At 45.2% G+C, this 26,297-nt stretch overlaps 2 protein-coding genes across 2 annotated transcripts; one reads left to right on the top strand and one right to left on the bottom strand.

Annotated features, from left to right (window-relative positions):
* Window positions 1-1,539: 1,539 nt before the first annotated feature.
* On the bottom strand, window positions 1,540-7,069 carry LOC128314124 (translation initiation factor IF-2-like). The gene is made up of 2 exons (XM_053215777.1): window positions 6,077-7,069; window positions 1,540-4,589 (listed from the first exon to the last, which is right to left on the bottom strand). The coding sequence occupies exon 2, from the start codon at window positions 4,313-4,315 to the stop codon at window positions 3,605-3,607; it is 711 nt and encodes a 236-aa protein (XP_053071752.1). The 5' UTR covers window positions 4,316-4,589; window positions 6,077-7,069; the 3' UTR covers window positions 1,540-3,604.
* Window positions 3,700-26,217, top strand: SLC25A30 (solute carrier family 25 member 30). The gene is made up of 10 exons (XM_027064871.2): window positions 3,700-3,845; window positions 10,119-10,240; window positions 11,878-12,025; window positions 15,505-15,599; window positions 17,051-17,136; window positions 19,251-19,346; window positions 20,205-20,329; window positions 21,007-21,145; window positions 22,515-22,595; window positions 23,549-26,217. The coding sequence occupies exons 2-10, from the start codon at window positions 10,177-10,179 to the stop codon at window positions 23,588-23,590; spliced, it is 876 nt and encodes a 291-aa protein (XP_026920672.1). The 5' UTR covers window positions 3,700-3,845; window positions 10,119-10,176; the 3' UTR covers window positions 23,591-26,217.
* Window positions 26,218-26,297: the final 80 nt, after the last annotated feature.

Genomic DNA, 26,297 nt, shown 5'->3' with positions numbered 1-26,297 from the left:
TTGACCACAGAGACACATATACTGAGGGAAGAACACCAGATGCAGAATTTGAAGCTATGCAGTTGCAAGCCAAGGAATGCTGAGGGTGGCCGGCCAATTGCGCAACACTAGGAGAGAGACGAGGAGGGATTCTCCTGTAGAGCCTCCAGAGAGAACATGGCCCTGCCGACATCACGAGTCTAGACTTCTAGCCTTCAGAAGACAGAATGAATTCTTGTTTTTATTTTTTTAAGTTTATTTATTTATTTTGAGAGGGATCGAGTGAGCGGGGCAGGGCAGAGAGAGAGAGAGAGAGAGAGAGAGAGAGAGAAGCAGGCTTTGATCTGCCAGCACAGAGCCCGCCGTGGGGCTTGAACTCACGAACCATGAGATTGTGACCTGAGGCGAAGTCGGACACTTAACCAGCTGAGCCACGCGGGCGCCCCTCAATTCTTGTTTTTAAAAGCCATCCAGTTTGTGGTAATCTGTTATGGCAGCTGTGAGGAAACTAATACACTGGCCAGTGGCCAGTGAGGACATGAGCCCTGCCAACAGTCATGTGAGTGAGCTTGAAAGAAGATCTTCTAAGACCTGCCAACGGCCAGGCTGAGCGCACTTGGAAGCAGATTCTCCCCAAGTGAAGCCCTGACGCGACTGCAGCCCCAAGTGCCACTTTGTTTGCATTCTTGGGAGGCCTGGAGCTCCAGGTGCTTCCAGGGCCCCTCTGGATTTTTGACCCACGGAAACTGGGAGCTAATACATGTTTGTTATTTTAAGCTGGTAAGCTTAGTTATACAGCAATAGATAATTAGCAAATATACTTATATACAATTTTATATTTCTTTACTTGGGGGACAATGGAAGAATAAACTAGAACCTAAGGAAAGTGCTTATGGCTCAGAAGTGAGTGGGACCAGAGTGCAGGGAATGGGGAGGGAGTTTAACCTTTGTAAGATTTTATTTTGAACCACGTGAATGCTTTATACATTCAAAAAATGGAACCGAAGGAAAAAGATGAAAAAAGCAAACTCTAACGTTGATGCAAAGAAAAATAGCAAACCTAGCAGTATTTCGAGTAGAGAACATAACCATACCAACAAGCAATTCAAGTAACATTTGAGCGTGGTACTCTACCTGTACACCATTTAGAAGGGTGTGTTATAAAGATACAAAGAACCGTCAAGAAATCTTGAGTTTAGAAGTTTTGTTGCTGCTGATAGAACTGGTATGTAAGTCTCAACTATTTTCTGTACGTTGTAGAATAAATGAACACATAGATTGATGCTGAAAATGGAGGAGAGGGGATATTCTAAGATACCTTTTAAATCGGGAATTAGGGGCGCCTGGGTGGCGCAGTCGGTCAAGCGTCCGACTTCAGCCAGATCACGATCTCGCGGTCTGTGAGTTCGAGCCCCGCGTCGGGCTCTGGGCTGATGGCTCAGAGCCTGGAGCCTGTTTCCGATTCTGTGTCTCCCTCTCTCTCTGCCCCTCCCCCGTTCATGCTCTGTCTCTCTCTGTCCCAAAAATAAATAAAAAACGTTGAAAAAAAATTAAATCGGGAATTAGGTTTTCATTTAAGGAGAAGAATAACATCCCAGTAAGCAGTGAGCACAGCAAGTACTCAGATTTAATTTTCTAAGTGCCATTTCCTATTAAAAGGAACTAGGGTTTTCCTGTCTAGGGCACAGAACAGTCAATGAAAAGTTAGTAGGTCTTGTGTTAGAAAACAAGGAAGTGCTCAAAGATTGATAGGATATATATAAGAATAAAGGAGCCAGGTGTGGGGCTTTCCACTGGCCAAATATGGGCAATTTGAGCACCAAAAATAATAGTGGGGTATTTGATCATAGTAATTGAACTAAATTGAATTAAAAAAAATGCAGGAGTCCACACTGTTACTCGAACAGGAGGGGAAAGGAGCTGTGACTGGGTTGAGAAGCAGGGGGAAAAAGAGAAAAGGAGAAAAAAAGGGGTACTCTTCTTTAGACAGGTAGAAAGATTGATAGATAGCATTAGAAAAATCACCATCTGGTAAGTGTTCATGAGTGCGCGCTACACCCCCTGGACAAAAATATTAGCTGGGTTCAGCCTATTACTGCAGATAACCTCTGTTGCGGTGGGAGAGAGGGGTTGTCAAAATAAAAAACAAACGGAGACCAGCCTGGAAAATTCTCTGAGCAGACAAAACCAGTTTAATCATACAACACTCAATTTGCAAGACTAACTCGCTCTGGGTCATTTCTTGCTCATGCCTCTGGCAATCATAAGCAAGACTTGAACTCTTAAGGTTGATAGGAGGTAACCACTGATCAATTCCCTGTCATTTAGGAGCATTCTCATTTCATAACCAATCACTGTGAAAAGCAGCCACTGCTCCCTTGCTGTATTAGCTGCTTTATGACAACATACTCCCGAGCCTCATTCCGTGTTTGGTTTGAGTGCTTCCTGTTTGCAAACTGTCTTCCTGATGTGTGCACAATAAACTTTTACTGATTACTAGTTTGATGATTCATTGGTTTTAGTACTATCATTTCTGAACCTTTGACAGTATTTTTGTGGAGAGATCTGCCAGCCCGTGTCTGGACTAAGTGATCCATCTTGGCATCACGGATAATGGGACTAAAGAACACTGTGCCTTCTTGTGGAAATACACATCGCCTCCTACTTTTCTTACTAAAATGTTTAACCTGAATCTAATCATGAGAGGGGCGCCTGGGTGGCTCAGTCAGTTGAGACTGAGCGTCTGACTTCGACTCAGGTCATGATCTCCCAGTTCAGGAGATCAACCCCCCACGTAGGGCTCTGTACTCACAGCTTGGAGCCTGGAGCCTGCTTCAGATGCTGTCTCCCTCTCTCTCTGCCCTTCCCCGCTCATACTCTCTCTCTCTCAAAAAATTAAATAAAAAATAAAGTGCATCTAATCATGAGGAAACAATTTGATAAATCTAAATTGATACAGTGTCCAAGACAATTGGCCTGGACTTTTCAAATACGTCCAAGTGATGAAAGATTTTTAAAAAGTGGGAGTGCTAGAACTTGGGTAGTAGACTACAGGAGTTTATAAAGACACGTTATTAAGCAAAACAGGTGAATCTTGGGTAGAACCTGAATTTTTCAAAGACGTGTGTGTGCACGTGTGCTTGTCTATGACGTTTTGAGACAACAAAGGGAATTAAAAAAACACACTATGTTAAACGATATAACAGAAGTTGCATTAAATTTATTGCACGTGATAGTGGTGAGGTATTTAGGGGTGAAGCAGCGTTGTGTGCAGCTTTACAAAGGGGGGGGGATCTATCTAGTGAAGAGAACGCAAATGTGAAATGGTAGTATTGAGAGAAGTGCACACTGTCCATAGCACTATTCTTTCAACTCTTGAGTCGGTTTTGAAATTTTTCAAACTAAAAAACTGGGATTAAAAAAAAAGAAGTGCAGGTTTGTTTACTTCCTCTGACTTCGGAGGTTCACGCGGACACAGAATCAGCACCCTGAGAAGCCTCCTGTTCCGTGGCTCTCGGTGCGTTCCCTAAAGTTTCTCTTTCACTGCGGAGTCGAGACCCAAGGCCGTGGGAGGTGTCATCGAGTCCCCGACAGCTACCACCCTTGTCGGTGGGGAGCCGGCTACTCAATATCTAGGTGCCTCCGCGGCCAGCCAGTCGCCCGCTGCCATGGGCGTGGCCGCGGCCGGAGCGGCCAATGGGAGCCGCGGCGGGGGGCGGGGCCGCGAGGGCGGGGGGGGGGCGGGGCCGGACGCAAGCGGCTGTGCTGCCCTCGCTGCGCTGCAGCGTGTTCTCCCGCTTCGGTGCTGGCCGGCTCTGGTCGCAGCTGAGCGTGGGTAGGAGGACTTGCGGAGCCACCGGCGCCGGGTAAGTGCCTGACCACCGGGCCGCGGCCGCGATGGCCGCTCCGCGTCTGCTCCGGCTTGCTCCTCCGCCCGCCCGACTCTCTTTCGCCACGGTGTCCGCGACCTGCCGGCCCGGGACTCCTTGCCCCGCCGCGGGCGGTGCTGCCCCTCCGGTCGGCCTCGGCCGGGACTGGGACTGCGGTCGGACTGCGGTCCCTGAGAGCGCCGACGCGGCCGGGTGCGCTCGGGGGCTGCCGCTGCTCCCGGGTTTGCGTGCGGGGCCCGGCTGCCCGGGGCGCGAGGTTCCGGGGCTTGGCCCCGCTCTTCCGGCAGGGGCGCCGGCTCCCGGGCCTCATCGCTTGGGGGCGTGGGGTGACTCCTGCCCCAGCGTCTCAGATCCCAAGTGTGAGGCCCATGCGGGACCTCGGCGTGTGTGCCCTGGCCCCCGCGGTACGTTTCTCCTGTCTCTGCATCCCTCCCACTCGGGTTCATTCAGAGTGTGCAGCCCGGGCGCCAGCGAGCTTCCTACTCTGGGAGAGGGCACGCTCGCTGTACTCTGAATTGCTCCCGGACACGCCGGGTTGGCTCACCTTTGGAGGGACGGGGGTAGTTCATTAGCTTGGAAGGTTCATGTAGCGCTGCACTGTAGCGCCTTTCTAGGTGTAAGTAACTTGATGTAAAGCGTTTGCAGGGTTCAGCATTGTCGCTCCTGCGCAAGAATAGCAGAACAATGTCGGGACTGCCCTGCAGGGGTCGATTTGTCCTCCTGTTGTAGTGAAAAAAGTTGAAAGGAATGAATCTGGTCTTGGCTCTGCCGCTGCCAAGTTTTGTGTTTGTGGGCTCAGTTAATTCATGTGACATGAGGTATGACTTCTAAGATGCCTTTTCAATTTCACGTTGCATAGGTCTGTAATGAGCTTATTTTGCATACTGTACCTTTAAAGGCAGTTGGAAATAGGGAAAGTCCAATGAAAGGCAGACATATGGGGAATAAAGATTTAAGGGGGATCATTTTAGAGACCGTGATTCTAGTTTCAGACTGTAGACTGAAAAGGGAACACACGTAAATTTGAAAGAACTTACCCAGAATTAATTATATAACAGGAACTTGGAAAGCTTTCAAAAGTTCCAGCAGCAATTACCGTACCGTATTTTACCTCTCTTTGCAGCTGTGCAAATGAAGTAAGGAGAAAATAAGTACTAAGAGAAAACAGAGGAGAGGGGCTATGGTAACTTAGTACATATCTTAAGTGGAGGGAGAAGCCTTTAGAATCCTTTATTTGTATAGACATTTTTACTCAAGTTAACACTTAAAAAAATAGATGGGAAGTTTGTATTTCCTTTGCAGAAAAATTACACGTTTATTCAGAACGTGCAGAATTTCCTACCCTCCCACCTCCTAATATATATATATATACACACACATACATACATATATATATATTTTTTAAGGTTTATTTATTTTTGAGAGACAGAAACAGAGCATAAGCGGGGGAGGGGCAGAGAGGGAGCCGGAGACACAGAATCCAAAGCAGGCTCCAGGCTCTGAGCTGTCCACACAGAGCCCGATGAGGGGCTCGAACTCATGAGCTCTGAGATCATGACCTGAGCCAAAGTCCTACGCTTAACTGAGCCACCCAGGTGCCCCACCCCCAAATATTTTTTAACGGACTTTGGAAAAATAGTGTCTGGCTTTGTACAGATCACGTGTTCCTTCAGGGAGACCTTAGTTTGTGTACTTTGTAGCTGTGCGACTAGGGAAAGTCACTCTTCCTCTCTGAGGTGGTCTTTCCTCAGTTGTGCAATGTGGATAAGGATACCTACTTCATAGGCTTGTAAGGATGAAATAAAATCCTTTATGTGGAAAACGTACAGCAATGCCTGTCATATCAGATATTTGATAATGAAGGCTGTTGCTGTTAGTATTGTGTTTATAAGGCAGCAGAGAAGTGGTCACTGGGTTTGGTCTGGCCAGAGGGTATGGCCTAGAAGAGGAGTGCAGAGTGGGAAGTGATTCCCAAGCACCATTATCTGGCACTGGAGTTTTTGCAAAGTTGTGATTCCTTCCCTGGATCTCAGGCCAAGATGTTGCCCAGACACTAGACTGCTAAGGACACATCAGTCAGCCTGACTGTGCTGGCCTGTCAGTGTTGGGACTTGAGTAGAGTTGGGATTCCGCCCCCCCCCACTCCACCCCCCCCAAATTGTGCTAGGACAAAGAGAGCTCCAGAACAAAGAAATGATTTAGCTTACCAAAGATTGCAGCTTGGGATAGCTGACGCCCCATCTCAAATGGCTGTGGCCAGCATGGCTTTGGGGACATAACGTCTTCCATTCCAGTCTTAGCTAGAACCTTTTTTGTTCGGGTGTTTGACCGACTGCTGATACTCTCTGGTTGCTGTTTAAGCCAACATATTCTTTCTTTGACACAGTAAGCATTAACCTGGGAAGGTGGGCAGTAAGCTTAACTGATCCGGAATCTAGTCCTAGCGTTCAGAAAGGAATAGAGAAGAGCCCAAAGGTAATTTTTACCCTCTTCTTGCTAACTTTTAAAAATTGGAATTGGATAGAAAGTACTTTCTTACAGTGTAACCGGGAGTACTGGAATGGATGGGCATTTGTGGAAGATCAGTTTATGGTGGTGGTTCACAGGAATAGGACCAAATGGGTGCATGCTCCATCCACTTGATTCAAACCCAGGGGGAGGCAATTCCACAATGGTTTGGAGCTCTACTGGGGTACTTGCATATGAGTATAATCCAGAGCTTTTTTGGGTTTTGATCTAATTAAAAACACTGATGGAAGAAAAAGTAGCCAAAAGTAGCCATTAAAACTAAACTAGTAAAACAAACAAGGTGAGGCAGGAAAACGCAAAGTGACTCAGTGAGATGGCATGAGGTCATATGACAAAATAGTCTTTAAAAAAAATGTTGTGTTTGTCTTTAAGTTAGAGATCAGTTATAATTCCCTTTCCCATAAAGTTCTGCTAACATTTTGGAGGATGGCTTGTGTGCGTATGTGTGTCTGTATATATAAAGACACACACACATACGTGTGTAGGAAAAAAATCAGTACTAAATAAGATGAATAAAAAGAAGGATCACCTGTAACATCATCTCTGAGCATTAACTATTTAAAATGGGAATTTAAGTAGTAAGTATTCCAAGGTGTGAATTGGCTGCCATGTATTTAACTGGCTGATTTTCAGTAACAACACAGATGCTCGCAATGTCCCCGAGATCTTCATTCAGTAGGTAGGGCCCTAGTGTATATACTTTTAGGAAACTCTGCAGTCAGGTTAGGAACTCCTAATAAGGAGCCATATGTTCCACACAGATACTTAATGCATATATAGTGTCACGTCCAAGAAAGTAAAAGCCAGAGGGAGGGGGGACTGCTGATGCGATATTTTCGAACTAGATAAAGGTGGTGGTTGTACAACATCCTGAATGTATGAGGTGCCGCTGAATTGCTCACTAAAATGAGTATGTGAATTTCACCTCTGTAAAAAACTACCCACCCCCCCAAGTGTTTCAACACTGACTTCATATACCTTTTGTTGGAAAAATAAATTGCTACTGTTTATATTGATTATCTACCTTCTGAATATTATATCCTCTTAATACCTTTATCTTAAACACATTTTTTTTGCTTATAGGATGCACCTTATCAATAGTACCTTTTTGTTTTTTTGTTTTTTTAAATAATAACAATAAAGATATTGTACTTTATTTTTTTTATATGAAATTTATTGTCAAATTGGTTTCCATGCAACACCCAGTGCTCATCCCAACAGGTGCCCTCTTCACCCACTTCCCCCCCACCCCATCAACCCTCAGTTTGTTCTTAGTATTTAAGAGTCTCTTATGGTTTGCCTCCTTCCCTCTCTGTAACTTTCCTCCCCCCCCCCCTTTCCCTCCCCCCTGGTCTTCTGTTGAGTTTCTCAGGATCCACATATGAGTGAAAACATATGGTATCTGTCTTTCTCTGCAAAGTACCTTTTTGAAGCTGCCTAATAATATTTTCTCCTTAATTAAAACACCATCACTCCTTTATGATTGGATACAGCCTCAGGTGGTAGCAGAAAGAATGCTGTACTTGGAATCAGAACACTTGGGTTGGAGCCCCATTTCTGCCCCATCAGCCATGTGGCCTTGGACAAGGCACCTTGCTGGGACTCCGTTTCCTAGTCTGTTTTCCTGTCCTCCTGTCCCAAACTTGTTGGGGGATCCACTGAAATCATTTATATCAGACACTTTTCTAAAGTTACAGCATTTCCACACATCACTGTTATGTAGTTATTGCTTTGTTGTTGTTTTTTTAAGTTTAGTGTGAGAGAGTGAGACAGAATGTCGAGGGGCAGAGAGAGAGAGAGAATCCCAAGCAGGCTCTGCGCTGTCAGGATGGAGGGCTGTGTGGTGTTCGAACTCAGGAACGGTGATATTAATGACCTGAGCTGAAATCAAGTCCGGCACTTAACCAACTGAGTCATCCAGGCGCCCCTATTGCTTTTTTTTTATTTTTTATTTTAACTTGAATTCAGGAGAATCCAAGAATGGATTAAGGAAGGTACTACTGGACAGTTAATGAATTATTGGATTTATTATTAATATGTTCTGACAGTTTATTTAACCTACGGTATTAATTGTGAATTTAGTAAGACGAAGAATTAGTTACATTCAGATATTATCGCTTCTCGGCCTTTTGGCTAAGATCAAGTGCAGATATTACTAAATGTTTTTGAGGATAATAAGGGGCTGAGATGAGTGTTGGGGGGCACAGTTTGTTCTTGATCCTGAAACACATAAAGCAAATGATGATTTTCAGGTTCCTTTCTTAGCCTTTTATCTTACTCACTTGTAGCCAGTCTGAATTCGGTTAATGTCCATGAATGAGAATAGCCGTAGGTAGATCCATTTACAGTCTCCTTTGGGTTCCTTGTGTTTTTTTCTTAGTTTAAGCAAGCCCCCTGGCCTTGTTGTTAACTGACGTTTTTGGCAATGGTGACTTTTCTTGAGAAATGTAGTCTTGAGAAACTCCTAAAACATGCAGATTACAAACACTGGGTGTATCTCTTACCAATAATGACTATAATAAATTAGGAATTTGATTTTATTTAAGAAATTTTTTTTATGTTTGTTTTTGAGAGAGACAGAGAGCACGAGTGGGGAAGGGACAGAGAGAGACACACAGAATCTGAAGCAAGCTCCACAGCTCCACACTCTGAGCTGTCAGCACAGAGCCTGATGGGGGGCTCGAACTCATGAACTGTGAGATTATGACCTAAGCCGAAGTCAGACGCTTAACCCACTGAGCCATCCAGGCGCCCCCGAAATTTTGTTTTAAACCCAGAATAATTATGGTTAATATTATATACACAAAAGTGTGTTTGTCTGCATGTTTCTCCTGTTAATGGACATGAGGCCAGATTTACCAACTGAAAGTGCCTAAAATTGCAGAATGTGTCATGAATGTGGGGGACCTGGCATGGCAGGCATGTAAATATATTTCACGTGTGTGAGCACCTTCTAAGTGACAGGAAGAGGGAAGGCAGCATTTTTTGAGTGTCTTTTCTGTGCTAGTTTAAAAATACATATTTAATCTCCATAATAGCATTAAAAGCTTGGCATTTTATTTAGTTTAGCAAATAAAAGTATGGGCTCCAACCCCAATTGGTTGTGTTGGCTGCCTCGATGGTGATGATATTGATGGAGAAAAAAACCTAGAGATGAACGGGAGCTTCCTCAGGAAGGAAGCGGTGTGGCTCTGACCCCGGAGTCCGCCTTTTTCCTTCATACCGAGCTGCCTCCCAGCTATTAATACGATGCGGTTAAGAGAAGAACACCAACATTTACAGAGTGTGAACTAGAAGTATATTTTGGTCCTTTTCAGTAATTGTCACTTCACCTTAGGACACTGGGTTGCAACATTTTTTCGGTGCACCTGAGGGACTCACTGAGACAGGGGCAAACAAATAACAAATATTTGTTGCGTGAACGTGAATAGATGTTAGATAAAATGGACAGCCCAGAAAATAGCCTCCGTTGTGCTCAGTACATACCCCATCTCAGCTTCCCAGCCTGTTGCGTTACTTAAGGTCTGAACGGGATGAAATGCGGTTTAGTAGCGAGCTGGGCCTGGCTTTATGCAGGTGAGCCCCCCCTCGGGAAGTGGGGTCTGGGGGGAGGCGCGGAGGGCATTCGTCTGCGATGCTCTCCAAATGGAACACAAGCGTAAAGGGGAAACTGCTTGTGCGGGAAGTCATGACTTTGAAATGCCTCCCCTTTGTGTCCAGGAGAAGCCCTGTGGGAGGCTATGTTCCTCTAACCAAAGGAGAAGGGACCGTGGCGAGGATGTCGGCCCTCAACTGGAAGCCCTTCGTGTACGGAGGGCTGGCCTCCATCACGGCCGAATGTGGTAAGGTGCCCCTCCCCCACCCCCACCTGGATGGCGTTTTGGGGGGGGGGGGTCGATCACATGCGGCACGTGATGCCAATTAAAAGTTAAGGTCGCTCTCTGGTGTTTGATGTGATTGGAGGTGACACACAGAATGCGAGAATATGACACGTTAATCTCCGATTTCAAAACACCCTCCTTTTGGTATGTTTTTTTTCAGACAAACAGTCATTTTGGCTCCCAGCAGTTTAGGGGCCAAAGTTCGGTGTGGAGAAAGTGGAACCTGGTAATCAAATGAGTTTTATCAGACATTCCGAGGGTCCCTCTGTCCCTGTTTTCCTGTGCTTTTCGCCACTTGGCCACCGTTGGCACAGGAGGCCGCAGGGGCCAGATCTGACTGGCATTGTGCAGTCAGTCCGTAATTACGCACACGGTCCACGTTGTTCTGGTGGCTTCCTCTTCCAATGCAGTTCCACATCGGACCCCATTGATCGCTGTCTGTTCCCTGTCGGAATTGCTTCACCGGAAACCGATTGTGCAGCTGCCGAATGCCAGGTGCTGGGCTGGACGCGTCATTTGCTTTAAGGCGCGTTAACCACCCACCCACTTGGTTCCCTGTGGGGTGGGCTCTCCGTTCCACAGCGAATCGAGTTTACCGACAGTGTTCAGAATTCGGGTAGACTGCCTGTTGGGCGCCGTGTTTAACATCTGTACCTGCGTTCACAGATTTACTTCTAGACTGCAGAACACAGAGTGAGAAACTCCTTTAGCAAATGAGCTTACCCCTCCTCTTTCATATTGGACCTGACTTTAGCCTTCACACATGCAAAAGATGGTAACATATTTTAAAATGGATTTCCTGTTGGTGTAAATCATTCCCTGTACCTTTTTTTTTTTTTTTTTTTACAGCGATGCAGCCGCTCAAATCCTATGTAGAGTAAGATGGGAACCAAATAAAAATGTAAAGAAAGGAAAATACGTTTATGCACTTTTTGGTGTATTTTTAATCTTTTGGTTCCTAATTTTTAAACAGTGTTTATTTTGAGAGAGTGTGTGTGTGTGAGCCAGGGAGGGGGTCGGAGGTTGGGGGAGAGAGAGAGAGAGAGGGAGAGAATCCTAAGCAGGACCCACACTGTCGTAGAGCCCAACGCAGACGCGGGGCTCTATCTCACGAAGCGTGAGATCATGACCTGAGCCAAAATCAAGAGTTGGATGCTTGGGGTGCCTGGGTGGCTCCGTTGGTTAAGTGTCCGACTTCAGCTCAGGTCATGATCTCACTGCTTGTGAGTTCGAGCCCCGCGTCGGGCTCAGTGCTGACAGCTCAGAGCCTGGAACCTGCTTTGGATTCTGTATCTCCCTCTCTCTCTGCCCCTCCCTCACTCATGCTCTGTGTCTCTCTCTTTCTCAAGAATAAATAAAACATTAAAAAAAATGAAAAAAAAACCAAGAGTTGGATGCTTAACCAACTGAGCCACCTGGCACCCCTCTAATTTTTTTTTAATAGAAAAAAGATTGCAAAGTATCTGCCATTTCTTAATTCTGTTTCTTAGTTTACATTACAGTCGAAATATTTTCTCAGGAATATATCACCATGTATTCTTTATTTGGTGGAATTTCTTTTTATCAAGTGAAATATTTCTTTTTTAAAAAACTTTAAGGTACTTTTCCAATTGATTTAACCAAGACACGGCTCCAGATTCAAGGCCAGACAAATGACGCAAACTTTAGAGAAATCCGGTATCGAGGAATGTTGCACGCCTTAGTGCGGATAGGCAGAGAAGAAGGGCTGAGAGCCCTGTATTCAGGGTAAGTAGACCTTTGTGTGTTTATATTGGACTATTGACCTGTTAAATGAATCAACTGAAATTGAAGACTTCATAGAGAAAAAGTAGACATTTGAAGTGTATTTGAAAAGAGCAAGTAGCTTGGTAGATTTTTCATTTTTCATTTCAACCTTATTTTCTACATACCTTTTATGTAGCGAACATTGTGTTGGAAGTATTTTTTTTTAATTGTATTCAAATACAGCTAATCATGCAAAATTTACATTTGTTGCCACAAAACATTCCATAATTCACCATGTCACTCTGAAAACCCTTCCCCTTGGCTATTCTGAATTACCAAGGTTTTTGCTATAGTGAAAACGATAGAGTAGTCTCCGTGGGTAAGTGTTGTGAACCACTTTTCTGTAATTCAGCATTTAGTGAACAGTGTGCTGAAGGTGTGGGCTGGGAAAGCGAGTGAGACAGGTGCCTATGGGAGCCCGGGTCCCTGCAGGAAACCGAATTCACTTGGGTGGTTTCTATGAGGGGACTTCAAAAATTTTTTAATGTTTATTTTATTTTTGAGAGAGAGACACACACAGAGTGCGAGCAGGGGAGGGGCAGAGAGAGAGGGAGACACAGAATCTGAGGCAGGCTCCAGGCGCTGAGCTGTTAGCCCAGAGCCTGACGTGGGGCCCGAACTCATGTACTGTGAGATCATGACCTGAGCCGAAGTCAGCGCTTAACCGACTGAGCCACCCAGGCGCCCCTCTATGGGGAGACTTTAATGAAGGGGCTACTTACGGGTTAAGGGAACAAAGGAAGGATATTGAGGCACCTAGAAACTAGCAAAGTGAGAAATTGTTACCAACCCTAGGCCCAGAGGGACAAGGACAGGAATGGTGTTAACAGCCTGGTAGGGCTGGCGTCTGGAAGGAGCAAACAGAAGTTGTTGAGGGATGCTTTGGGAGTGGTCAGGGAGAGAATACCTCTTCCCCCTCCTCCCTCCCTCGCATCATCTACTGGTGGAATCCCCCCTGAAGTCAGCTGGCAGGGGAGCCTGAGTGACGTGACCCGTGGGCACCACCCTCTCAGGGCGCAGAGCATCACAGAGAAGGGTGAGACTGGATCCGGGGGACAAATGGGGTCAGCAGCAACACACAGGCATGAAGGGGCTGTCGGTTAGTGGGGGGCTGTAGGTGTGTCAACGGGATTACAGTGGAGTCTGATAACGAGTACTAGAGCCTGGTAGAGGCCGGGCATCGAGCCCAGACTGTGGGGGCAGGGGAGGGGGTGGGCTTCAGGAAGGCTGCTTGACCCCAGGGGTGCTGGGTCTGAGCTTGAAGGGTCAAGAAGAGTGCGTTCGCCAGGCGAAGTTAGAAGGGAACTGTACTGGGGAGCCTGGGTGGCTCAGTTGGTTAAGCAGCTGACTCTTGATCTTAGCTCAGGTCTTGATCTCAGGGTTGTGAGTTCAAGCCCCACACTGGGGCTTTTAAGTAGCCGTGGAGCCTACTTACAAAACAAAAAGGAGGGGGGACTGTGTTTATACAAAGTCAGCAGTACGCACAAGAAAGCGTGGTACATTCTAGTAATGACATGCGAGTAATTCGGCGTAGGTATAGTGCTGGAGTTGTTGAGTAGCAAGAGCTGGAGTTGGAGCCGTAATAAGGGGTCAGGACACGGACGGCCTCAGGACACGCTAAGCATCTTGATTTCCTCTAGCACACCACAGGTCCCAAATGGGTGCCTCACAGCCCTCCTACCTACCAGTCAAGGTTTTGGTTTCTCACTCGAGCTGATATTTTAAACTATGAGAAATTGCACGTGGAAACCGGGGAGTCCATTTTCTTGAGAAAAGTCAACATCTGGGCACGTGTTCATTCACTTAGGATAACGGCCACAGGCGTCGAGGGTGCCTTCTCTGGTTTACCGAAACCTCTGCCGCTCGCAGGACGTGCGAGGGTGCATGAGACCCAGCCCGCTGCACTCAGGGTGTCTGCCTGGTGCCCATAAGCGCTTGAGTTTGCTGTGCCTGTGGCGGGCAGAAGGTGCTGGGGGGTTTTCAGTAGGGGGACTGACGTGATAGGGTTTTGGTGGTAAAAAGAAGCCAGGCTGCCGTAGGGAGAAAGAATGAGAACTGACAAAGCTGGAAAAAGGCTGTCGCGCAGGAAGCAGAGACAACAATTTTCTGAACAGAGGGATTGTCTTGGGGACAGAGAGAAAGAAGAGAGCTTGTTTAGGGCATAGGGTTGACCTGATACGTGACCTAATAGACGAGGGGGTGTGGAGGAAGCAGGGGACAAGGCTAATGTCTTGATTTCTGGTTTTCAGCCAAGGTGTTGATGGAGGTTCCATTTTCTGGGTCAGGAAACAAAGAGGAGAGCCGATTGGTTGGGGCGGGAGGACACTTAGCTCTGTGTGGGACACTGGATCTGGGGGTGGGTGTGGGACATGCGAATTGAGACATCTACGAGGCAGTTGGAAATGCATCGTTGGATCGATGCAGGAAGCAGGAATTTCGGAGTCGTCAGTCTTGGACAGTGGTAGAAGCCATGGGAGTAGACGAGCTCACCCGGGGAGTGCGTGGAGCAGGGAGAGAAGAGAGAGCCTAGGACAGAGTTCCCCAGAACACCCCAGGAGACAGAGGTAGGGAGGCTGTAGAGAAAAGGGAAGAAACGGGAGAGGGGGATGTAACGGAGCTCAGGGAGGAGACCGCAGCACGGAGGACAAAGGGCGGACGGCAGCAAGTACCGCGGAGAGGTTATGTAAGATGCTAAGTGAAACACATCATTTGATGCAGTGACAGCGATGTCAGTTGGTCACCTTGGTGAGGGGAGTTTTGATGTCGAGGGGAGAGGGACGAGGAGGATCAGCTGGGGCAGATAACTGCCCCAGGGTGGTTCTGGGCTCAGGATGGCCAAGAGAGGGAGAGGAAATAACTGGGGCAGGGCCTCCGAGGAGGTGAGAATTGAACTCTAGAGCCGCAGCTGAAGAGTGATAGATGCTTGCCGAGGGCAGATTTCTCGAGGCGCTTTGTCCCGAGAAAGGACAGCCCTTTCATTTGAATAGAACTCCGTGTTCACTTACATTTTCATTAAGGATAACTACAGGGGGCTGAACTTTCACTTAGTGAACTATTAATTTGCACACATTTTACGGAACCCCACTATATTTTTGTTAGATTTTGAATTTCGAGAAATCGGCTTGAGCGTAGATTGATTATGGAAGGCCACTATCTGTGTGTGTGTGTCTTCTAGAGGATTTAAAGTGCTTTTTAGAATTTCTTTTCTTTTTTTTTTTTTGAGAGGGCACAAGTGAGTGAGAGGCAGAGAGAGAGAGAGAGAGTGGCGGGGAGGGAGAGAAACAGGGCTCACCCAAAGTGGGGTTTTGAGCTCATCAGATGGGGGACTCGAACTCATGAACTGAGATCATGCCGTATACCGAAGTCAGGAGCTTAACAACTGAGCCACCCAGGTGCCTGGTTTTTAGAATTTCTTGGGCTCTTGTCCATTGGTTTGACAGGATTGCCCCTGCGATGTTACGCCAGGCTTCCTATGGCACCATCAAGATAGGCACTTACCAGAGCTTGAAGCGACTGTTTGTTGAACACCCAGAAGGTGAGTGAAGAATCTTTTCTCTCCTTGTGGACAGGAGGTGGGTTGGTTGTGTGACTTTTTTAGTCAAGATCAGATTTTCTTGAGCCTAATCGTGACTTTACTGCTGAAGAGAACTCTGGGTATAAAGTCTGAATGAACCGCGCTTAAGGTAAGTCAGTTCTTTTTTTTTTTCTTAATGTTTATTTATTTTTGACAGAGGGAGAGCGCAAGTGTGTGCACACATGCACACACGCAAGCAGGGGAAGGGGAAGAGAGAGGGAGACACGGAATCTGAAGCAGGTTCCAGGCTCTGAGCTGTTCAGCGCAGAGCCTGATGCGGGGCTTGAACTCACGAACCGTGAGATCAGGACCTGAACCAAAGTCGGACGCTTAACCGACCGAGCCACCCAGGTACCCCAAAGCAAGTCAGTTCTTGGCTGAATTAAGGGGAACAGCAGTTAAAAGGAGCAATCTCTACAAATATTTTAGTTATCCTCATCTCCAGAACTCCTAGACTAGAGGATATGTTGTTATAGTTCTAGCCCACTTAAAATTTTCTAAAATCAGGATTTTTTTCAGGAAAGCAGTGAATACCTTTCATAGTATTAAGAACTGAATTCTTGAGCGCCAGCTGACTGTTGCGTGACAGTGGTCAGCAGGGGCTGAGATGCTTTAGCACTTTAGTACACTTCAAATTAAATATATATGGTGTGCTTTAAAACTTTATCTTCATGGTTATCTCATAGGACTGTATCTTTTTTTTAAATTTACTTTTATGTTATTTTATTTAAAGATTTTTAATGCTTATTTATATTTGAGAGAGAGAGACAGACAGAGTGCAAGTGGTGGAGGGGCAGAGAGAGAGGGAGACAGAATCCGAAAGAGGCTCCAGGCTCCAAGCTGTCCGCACAGAGCCCGACGCGGGGCTCGAACTCACGAGCCGTGAGATCATGACCTGAGCCGAAGTCGGGTGCTTAATTGATTGAGCCACCCAGGTGCCCCAGAGTGTATCTTTTTTGTTCTCTTATGAGATATACTTCATCTTAGTACAGTGATACGCATTTACACATAAAAGTGAATTGGCAGATGGCTGCTCACTTTGCATGATACTTCACGTCCCTTTTTAGATGTCAAGTAAGTTTGGGGCGCCTGGCTGGCTCAGTCGGAAGAGTGTGCGACTCTTGATCTCTGGGTCATGAGTTCGAGCCCCATACTGGGTGTAGAGATCACTTAAATAAATAAGTAAATATTTTTCAAAAACAAAAACAAATCGAGAGCAAATAGATGTCAAGTGATTTTGCTAGGCAAAGTCCTGATAAGCCAGCAGAATTCCTAACATTTTAAAAATGGCTTGATTCATAAAGCAGAAATTTAATTATTCCCTTAAGATAAAAAAGAGGTATGCCAATGAGTTTGTACCTATGTTTGAGTTACTGATAATGAAAAGTTGAATAATATGTGCTTGTTTATAGATGAAACTCTACTGATAAATGTGGTGTGTGGAATTCTCTCTGGAGTCATATCCTCAACCATCGCTAATCCAACGGATGTTTTGAAAGTAAGCAGTGCTATCCATATCTGATAGGCACACTCCCCCCACATTTTCTTACTGGGAACAACATTCAGATAATGAAAGTCTGCAAATGTAACAGTTTTGTAAACAAATGTTTGCAGTTTGAGTGCCATGAAGGCCCTCCCATGAGGGAGGATCTCCCACTGATACGGACATCAAAAGTAGAGCTCGTTGTGGAGACAAGGTCTTTGGTGACTAAGCAGAAAAAAAATGTAGGCTCGGATACATGTGAATTTCATTTTTCATTGAAAACCTTCCCTGGTTTTATCGGTTCATTAAAAAATCGAGAGGCTGCAAGTTCTGTACAGGTCTACTCATTAATGACCTATTTCTGAACGTGTGATGTTATCTGCTAACTTGATTTCAGGATACAGTGATGGAAATATTTCCTTACTACAGTTAGACATAAGTGTGGTAAGGTGGATGATCTTATTGATAATAACAAGGAAACTGCCTCCTTAAATCCTTTCTGGAGTAAGGCAAGGGAATAAGCTAATTGAACATTTTTTTTTTTAAATGTTTATTTTTCAGAGAGAGAGAGAGAGAGAGAAAGAGTATGAGTGGGGGAGGGGCGGGGAGAGAAGGAGACACAGAATCCGAAGCAGGCTCCAGGCTCTGAGCTGTCAGCACAGAGCTTGACACGGGGCTTGAACTCACGAACCGCGAGATCATGACCTGAGCCGAAGTCGGACGCTTAACTGACTGAGCCACCCGGGTGCCCCAAGGGAATAAACTAATTAAACAGAAATTAGGCAGGAGTTGCTTTTTCATCCCTCTTAAGATGTTTGTCTCTGCCCCTTCCTCTCCTTTTTGTTCCTATTAGTTAACCAGCATCCACTATGCCTCTACCTTCTGCCAATTGACGTACTCCGTGCTTAGAGTCCAAAAATGGGTACGATAAGGACCCTGCCCTCAGAGCCTTCAGTCTACTAGGGGATTCTGACAGATGTCAGAACCTTATGTAGCAGCGTGTTGAGGGCATTACACTTATGCACGGTCAGGGTGCAGCATGTGTGAAGGTGCTTTTGCTTTGATTTTACCCTTTGTTGGGGAAAAGCGGAGAAAAATATCCATACTCCCTTTAATATCTTAAACATATGCTGGGCTTAGGGATAGGCCATTCCTGTGTTTTGCGTGGCAGTAACAGCTTTTCTTTAGAAGTCGGAGGTAATGTTTTTGCTCCCTCGATAAAAATAAGGTACCAATTTTTAGTGAGAAATCCCTTTTAATTTTAAAAAAATACAGAGAGCTGGGGCGCCTGCGTGGCTCAGTCAGTTGAGCATCCGACTTGGACTCAGGTCATGATCTCACAGTCCGAGAGTTCGAGACCCGCGTCGGGCTCTGTGCTGATGGCTCGGAGCCTGGAGCCTGCTTCGGGTTCTGTGTCTCCCTCTCTGCCCCTCCCCTGCTCATGCTCTGTCTCTCTCTCTCTCTCTCTCTCTCTCTCTCTCTCTCTCTCTCTGTCAAAAATAAGTAAACATTAAAAAAATACAGAGAGCTACATCAAACATTATTTTTACGTTGGCATCTCAGTCATGTGAATTCCACAGCCGTTCTCGAGTGTATTTGTACATTCAAGTGTAACGGAGTGTGACGGACATCATGTGGTTATCCCGTGCTCAGCTCGCCTGCATACCTTTTGGTTCAGCTGGTTGGAAATAGTAGTGGCTTGAAGTAACTAATTTAAGAAATCTGCTTGTCCATGCTTCATGCTGTGAAATGTGCTAGATGCTCCTATTAATTATGTGAAATCTTAGTATTACCATCACTTTCTCTCTCCTACTTATTAACCTGTAAGGACATAATGTCATTTCCTTTCCTTTTCAAAAGGCTTTTTAAAAAAAAATCAGGTTTTTTGGACACTTAATGAGCTCTGGATTCTACTGGATGCATTTTGTTGATTCCAAAGTGCCTAAGAACCAAACCTTAAAAATGTTTCGTCTGCAAAGGTCATTTAAAGCTAGCATGACGGCAGTGTTTATGCTATGATTCTTTTCTGTTAATGGTCATTAAACAACAGATCGAATGATATTCGGAAGTCTACATTGGGGAGAAATGTGCTAATTCCTTCTCATGTTAATCTTGAAAATAATCTCTAGATACGGATGCAAGCCCAGAGCAGCACCATTCAAGGGGGAATGATAGGCAACTTCATTAACATTTACCAGCAGGAGGGAGCGAGAGGATTGTGGAAGGTAAGCCTGCAAAACAGAGCCAGCTGCCTTAGTTCTTCCCTTTTTCCCTTTGAATTTATTCTTTCTGTTCCTATCATTTTATTTAATCTGAAAGGCGCAATGGAGTAAGGGAAGACAAGTGACGTCTGCCCTTGAAGTTACTTTCTTCCTTAATTTCCTCATCTGGAAAGTGGAAATATAAGGAATATGTCATATGTTAAAATACCTTTTGAATAATTTATGTATAATTATGAAGAAGATTGAGCCCTTTGTTGTTTACTTTTTCTTTAAAAGATTCTCATAGAGGAGGGTTTTCTAGGTTATAGGTAAATGCTGGGTTATTTTTGTTTTAGGTTCATTTACTTATTATTTTGGGAGGGGGAAGGGAGGGAGAATCCCAAGCAGGCTCCGTGTTTTCAGCTCAGAGCCCCATGTGGGGCTTGATTCCACAAACCGTGAGATCACGACCTGAGCCAAAATCAAGAGTCTGACGCTTAACCGACCGAGCCACCTGGGCGCCCCTGCATTTTGTGATGTGTATGTCTTCCTGGTCCCTAAGTGAAGACCGTTCCTAGGCAAGCGCTGGTATGGAGTGCCATTTCCTGGTATTCTCTTGACCTGTCAGTTCACAGAATAGACCGTAAGGGTCATCTAGGACAGTCTTCTCAGTATGTACTAGGAAACCGGAGCCTCTGTGAGGTGATTGGTCCTGGCCAGCGTCTGGCCAAGGTCGTACGGTTAGCGCCAGAATCGGAACTGGACGTGAGCTTCTGACTTCTTTACCCTCTGGTCTTTTCTCCTCTGTCACTCTACATTTTTTGGGCAAGGCCTACTCCGGGAAGAGCTCTCTGAGTCTTGATTATTCGTCTTCTTACCCAGGGCGTGTCCCTTACCGCGCAGAGGGCTGCCATCGTTGTCGGTGTGGAGCTCCCGGTCTATGACCTCGCCAAGAAGCACCTGATTTTCTCGGGCCTGATGGGAGACACTGTGTATACCCACCTCCTGTATGTTTATATATTTCAAAAAAAATAATATTTTAGGTATGCGTGAGGTCAGGGTGGCAATCTGCTACAAATCTATAGAAATTTTAAAGAAGGTATATTATAAAGGTATTATATTCTCATATTTGGAAAATTATAGTTCCGGAGTGAACCAGGAAAAAGTGAAAGTCCTTGTCTGTTTACATGGGTAACCATTGTCAACAGCTCGTTTTTTAGTCACATGCAAATCTGTCTACAAAAGTATTGTGTACTTTATTACATGAGCAATATCATGATTAGCATTCTCTAACTTGGCTTTGTATTTCTATTATTTTCAGTTTTTAGCTTTCTGAGGTATAACGGACAAAATTGTAAGCTATTCAAAGTGTACATAATGATTTGATACACCTGTACAATGTGAAAAGCTCTGCCCCAGAGTTCATTGACACATGACATTCCTTCATGTGTCTATGATTGACCTTCCAGAACCTCACAGGTATTCTTAGTTGAGGCTGGAATTTATAATCAGTGCTATATTTAAGAAGTTTGTGCCGTGCTTTAGAGATGGGCGTCTTCCTGGAAACGTACCGTCTTGTCACATGTCACCTTAACGTAGTCTGGGAGGATGCTGTTTCTTGCCTTTAGTGGTGGTGGCAGCTCGGCGGTGAACTTTTGCTTTTCCGTTGGCATCTTTTTCATAGCTCAAGCTTCACCTGTGGTCTGGCCGGGGCCCTGGCCTCAAACCCTGTGGATGTTGTGAGAACACGTATGATGAATCAGAGAGTCCTTCGAGACGGCAGGTGCTCGGGCTACAAGGGTACCCTGGACTGCTTGTTCCAGGTGAGAGGGCGCGGTCACCTGTGCAGCGCTGCGGGGTCCTGTCACAGCTCATTAGCCTCCATGTTACCCCCTGAAGAGTTTCTTAGCATGGTCAAAACCACAATGGTTTAGAGCAAAACCCTTGTCCCTTGTAATTGTATGACTTTGGTTGATGTACAGACTCTATACCTCAGTTTCCTCGTTAGTGAGGAGGGACGGTAATTGCACCTGTGTCACAGGGTTAGTGTAAAAACGAGAGAATGCTTACCAAAGAGCACAGTGCCTGGATTCACGTAGTAAAACCTTGTTAGCATAATTCGTAATGATGAAAGACACTGATGTTGAAATAAGCAAGCTTATTTTACTTAATCTTCAACATTCTAGTGGTTTGTTTTTAATCATTGAAACTGCCCCCCAGATGCGTGTGAATAACTCTGTGTGTGTGGGTGTGTGCATATATATATGTGTATATATATATATATATGCACACACACATATATATGTATGTATATATTTTAACCTGAGAAGTAACTAAACTTTGAGAGTTATTATAACTACCATGAGTGATGCTCTGTGAAGCCCTGAGATGGTACCCAGTTTGGGTCACACGGGGGCTAACTTTTATACATACAAAATCTAGACGAATATTTAGAAATGAAAGTTCATTTTCTTTACACCTCTGCTCTGCTGTACAGGCTGAGAAGAGAGCCATGCTTTCTGATATCTGTGTGTCTCCTTCCAAAATGTGTCTCCCTCCCTGTGAGTCAGACTGGAATGAATATCCTTCATTCAGACATCTCTCGAAAGAACACGTCACTCTGACAACAATTCTCGGTTTAAACAGTGGGGCTTACTGTTCCTGAGAGGGGGGAGGTTCGCAGCTGTCTGTCTCCCTGACCGGACTGCCGGCCGCCCGGGGTTCGGGGCCGCTTGGCCGTTCCTGTTCTCTGGCATGATGCTGGCCCGTCCTAGACTTCAAGTCTGCCTTCCCGACGCAGAGATACTTGTTTTTATTCACCTAATGACGTGAAATAGTGGTGCTCTGAATGACATCTTTACCACCATTGCTTCACTTTATTTCCGACCTACTTGTGAGCCCGAGTGGCAAGGAGGCGAGAGGTTCTAAGTGGCATTAAATCCCACTTCTTATTCATTCCGCTGCCATTTGTCTGCTTGGACGTGGGCTGGTTGGACGTCTTCTCCCGTGCAGAGGCCTTTAAAGAAGAAAAAGAGGCAGAGGGCACTGAGTTTTTAAGCAGTCTTTTCGAACAGGATTTTATTTTTAAGAAAAGTTGATCATTCAGTCTGCCTACTGAGTATTAACACATTTGTCATGATTGGAAAGTTAGATGTTAACTTTTGTCTCCCCCCTCCCCTTCCCTTATAACAGACATGGAAGAATGAAGGGTTTTTTGCTCTGTATAAAGGGTTTTGGCCGAATTGGTTGAGACTTGGTCCTTGGAATATCATTGTATCCTTTTCTGTCGCAGTACGTCTGGAAAAAAAGGTGCAGCGAAAGGAATATTGTTTGTATAAACTGTCATGTTATTAATGATAATTTAGAAGTGGGTTCGTATTCTTTTGAGCTCCTCCGATTCTAAGAAATAACTATTCGCTTTCTGTCTTAGAAGGTATAAAGTCTCTGTGCTGGGCCAAGTGACTCTTGGTATAGTGATAGTGTTATTGAAAGGTAATGATATCAATACAAACTTCTATTCAGACTGTTTTAGAAGCTGGGAATATTTATGATTACAGAGAGAGAGAGAGAGAGAGAGAGAGAGATGAGGATTTTATATCCTTAGCCACCGTTGGGAAGGATGCGGTCTGGCAGCGCTGTTGTAGAATGCTTATTTTAGAGAGCGCCTGAGGTTAAACAGGACTTAGCTCCTGAATTGTTGGGCTGATAAGCAGTGTTTCCTGTATGCCAAAGTGGGAGGCAGGAAAGAAGTAGCCGTTCATTAGACACGAAAAGGCAGAATTACATAGAAGGGAATGTGGTTTTCACCATCTCTGTTTCTCTTTACCTGCCCCTCCCTGCTGAAGGCCTGCCTAGTGGTGACCCTCGAGAGGGCGTCCCAGGGCTTGCTGTCTTTCACTTTCACATAGAATTTTACTGTTTGGGCAAGTCTGCGCACTGCAGTCACCAAAGCTGGTCAGCGCGGACATGATCTTCCAAGAGGCTCTTGGAGCAGACGCTAGGGCCCTGATGTTATCTAAGCTGTGATTGTTCTGTTCCAGGCTGGCCTTGGGAAGGCTAATGGGAAGACCTTTGGGGGCGGATAAGGATCGAGTCCTGGGTGTTTAATCATGTGCATGGCCTGTGGTCTGCCCGGACATACTTGTTAGATGTGCTGTGAGTCCGTTTTTATGTGTCAGTGTTGTTCAGATGGCATTTTCGTTGTCAGCCTTAACCAATAACTGCAGTTTTTTGTGACCTATGAGCAGTTGAAGAAATTGGATTTGTGACAAGTCCAGGCTGCACGAGACAGCGCTCTGAAAACGCCTGCTTGCGAAACAATCAAGCTTCCTGTGTTTCACGCTGCTTCTCACTGCTTGGCTCGTCACAGATTCTGAAGCGTGCGTGAGCAACAGCCGAAGACGGGGTTAGTGCACATTGCTGTGTGTTGGCAATGGATGCTCTGCATCAAATGTTTAATGCCACAAACTGACATGCAAACACTGGTCCTTACCACGGAAGTGCCCTTGGACATCAAAGACGGCATGCAAAGTGCGAGTTTCTTGCTAAAGAAAACTTGCAAGAAGATCAGGAACTGTGAATTGTTTTCTCCAGGGGACGGTAGCACCTGTTGCCCTCCAGCGAACAGCTGAGAATAGCAGAGTGCTCTAGGGAAGCTCGCAGGAACCACGGAATGGAGCCTCCAAGAGGGTATTACTGTTCCTGAACTTCTGGGGACGTTTGCTTCTTGTCGGCTGAAGACATTTCACGCGTGGAGACCTGGCCCTTTCAATTCCAGGTGTAAACAGTGCAGGAAATAGATCTCTGGAATATTGCACTGCTTTATAATTTCCTATTTTGGCAGGATCTTTCACTTACAATAAGTGATTTTAAGCCTTTGAAGGCTTGACCTTTGTGAGGAATTGTTACAAAGTATTAATATCTAAATCCATGATGGTGTGATACCTTGGCTTTGAGACTGGCAAGGTTGCTGCTGACGGGAGGGGTTTTTAGCCGCGTGGGTTTGGTCTCAGGTAATGTTGGTAATTTGCTCTGATTTTTAGCCCAGTTTTATTATTTCTAGTCTGTAAAATGGAGATATGACATCTGTTGTCGAGGCTCAAATGAAGAAAATAGTAGTGGCTATCACTTGACTTGAGGGTCAGTGTGTTTACATCAGTCACGCTGTCACCTGGCTCGAATCCCAGCATCCACAGTTGGGTGCAAGGAAGAGAGTCGTTCTCACTGGAACCCCCAACAAAGCCTGTTGTTAGAGTCCTTGGGAAAAGAAAGAGCACAGTGTAAGTTACAGTTTTATTACGTTTTCCTTAGCAAGATGTTGCGAGTGAATTGAAGAATTGATTTTTCCGGATTTCCCAGGTTGTCCTTCAGTTCAGGTGATGTCTGTTCAGATACTTCCTGTCTTGGGCTTCCTGATTGGTTTGGATGGAAAACACTTGCTTGGCATTTTAAAAAAACACTTTCTTTAGTGCCGCACCTGTTTTCTGGTTTCTGAAAGAGGTCCATAGTGTCTCCCTTTCTTTTTCCAAAGACAACAAAAATCATTCTCCCTTCTCTTTCTCCTTCATCTTGTTCCTTTGAAAATAAAAAGTGACTCCGAGAGCCCTAAGACCTTTATACACTTCTCGCGGGCTGCCCCAGGGCAGGGGACATACTTACTCGGGTACCTTCAGTTCTAGCCTTTGAGAACATTAAATACACACTCACTGGGGCTCCCGGGCAGACCCTCCTGCGGGGGCTTGTGCTCAGCCGGTGCCTGGTGTGTCCGGCCACCTCCCTTGAAGCAGAAAAGAAGGAACCCCGGTTTTTCTTATGGCCTGGGCAGTTTTCCTGCCAGTCCCTTCCACTTTGCCTTCTTTATTAATGTTTACTTGGAGAAACATTTTGTGAGGCAGAATTGCAGTTCCAAACCAGGGACAAAGTCGTTAAAGAGAGAGAGGAAGAGGCGGTGGCGTGGCATGTAGGGGCTAACGGGTTAAAGACGTAGCTGAAAGTCTGGCTCCCCTGGCCCAATCCGGATGGGACTCTGCAGAGCTGAGCTCACTCGGCTCCCACTCCTGGTACTGAACCGTATGTTTAGACGGAGATCTTCTTCTCTCTTACCAAGACATTCCATTGATGTGGTAAGGGCTTTCTCTGGAAAGGCTTTCACTTTTGAGTTCTGTGAGTTTAAAGGATTACTTTTGAAGAGTCACTTTTTTTTTTTCCTAACGAAGAAAACATACATTTTTAAGTGTACATATAATTTCTAAAACAGGAGAAGCAAATCCTTTGGAAGACCGGAAAGAGTCAACGTCCTGCAACGTTCATTATGTCAATTTATTCAAATTATGCATATGTTCTTACCAGGATGAGAAGAAACCCAAAGCTCACCGTAACACCTGAGCACGTTTTTGAGGCAAAAATAGAGTATTTCTCCAGTGTAGCTTTATTAAACACATTATACAGAACAGGATCTTAACCTGTTTTGGTTTTTCTGTTTCTTGAAAGAGTTCACGCAGTTGCCACGCTCTTGACCAAGAAAGAACTTAGGGACTTGAAGACTCGGTTCCCTTATTTTCAGGGGTGTGGCTACAAGTCCCCCCACCTCCTCGGATATTGCTTAAATGTGGCAAAAGGATTTTTAGCTTTTATAACTAAAATGAAGATAACGGATTTTTTTTTTTGTTTGCTTGTGGATTTGTGTCATCACTGATGCTAAATGTTGCTGATCTGTGATCTAAAAATGGCCCCTGTTCATATTTATTCATGAGCTAGAAATAGTATGTATTATATAAAAACTATACATTTTCATAAGCCTTTATATTTCAGGCTCTTTATTTAAACATTGTTGGAATATGTGGCATAAACCTTGTTTCATTATTTAATAAACTGGACTAATACATAATAATCCAAATGATTTGTGGGGTTTTTTTTGGTAAATAGAAACCTTTAAACAAAGATAAGCTCCAAAGAGTCTCGAAGGTTGGAGTAGAA

Source organism: Acinonyx jubatus, chromosome A1, assembly GCF_027475565.1.
Source record: "Acinonyx jubatus isolate Ajub_Pintada_27869175 chromosome A1, VMU_Ajub_asm_v1.0, whole genome shotgun sequence".
Classification (NCBI taxonomy): Eukaryota; Metazoa; Chordata; class Mammalia; order Carnivora; family Felidae; genus Acinonyx; species Acinonyx jubatus.
Note: the sequence above shows the minus strand (reverse complement) of the source record. Positions and strands in the feature narration are given on the sequence as shown.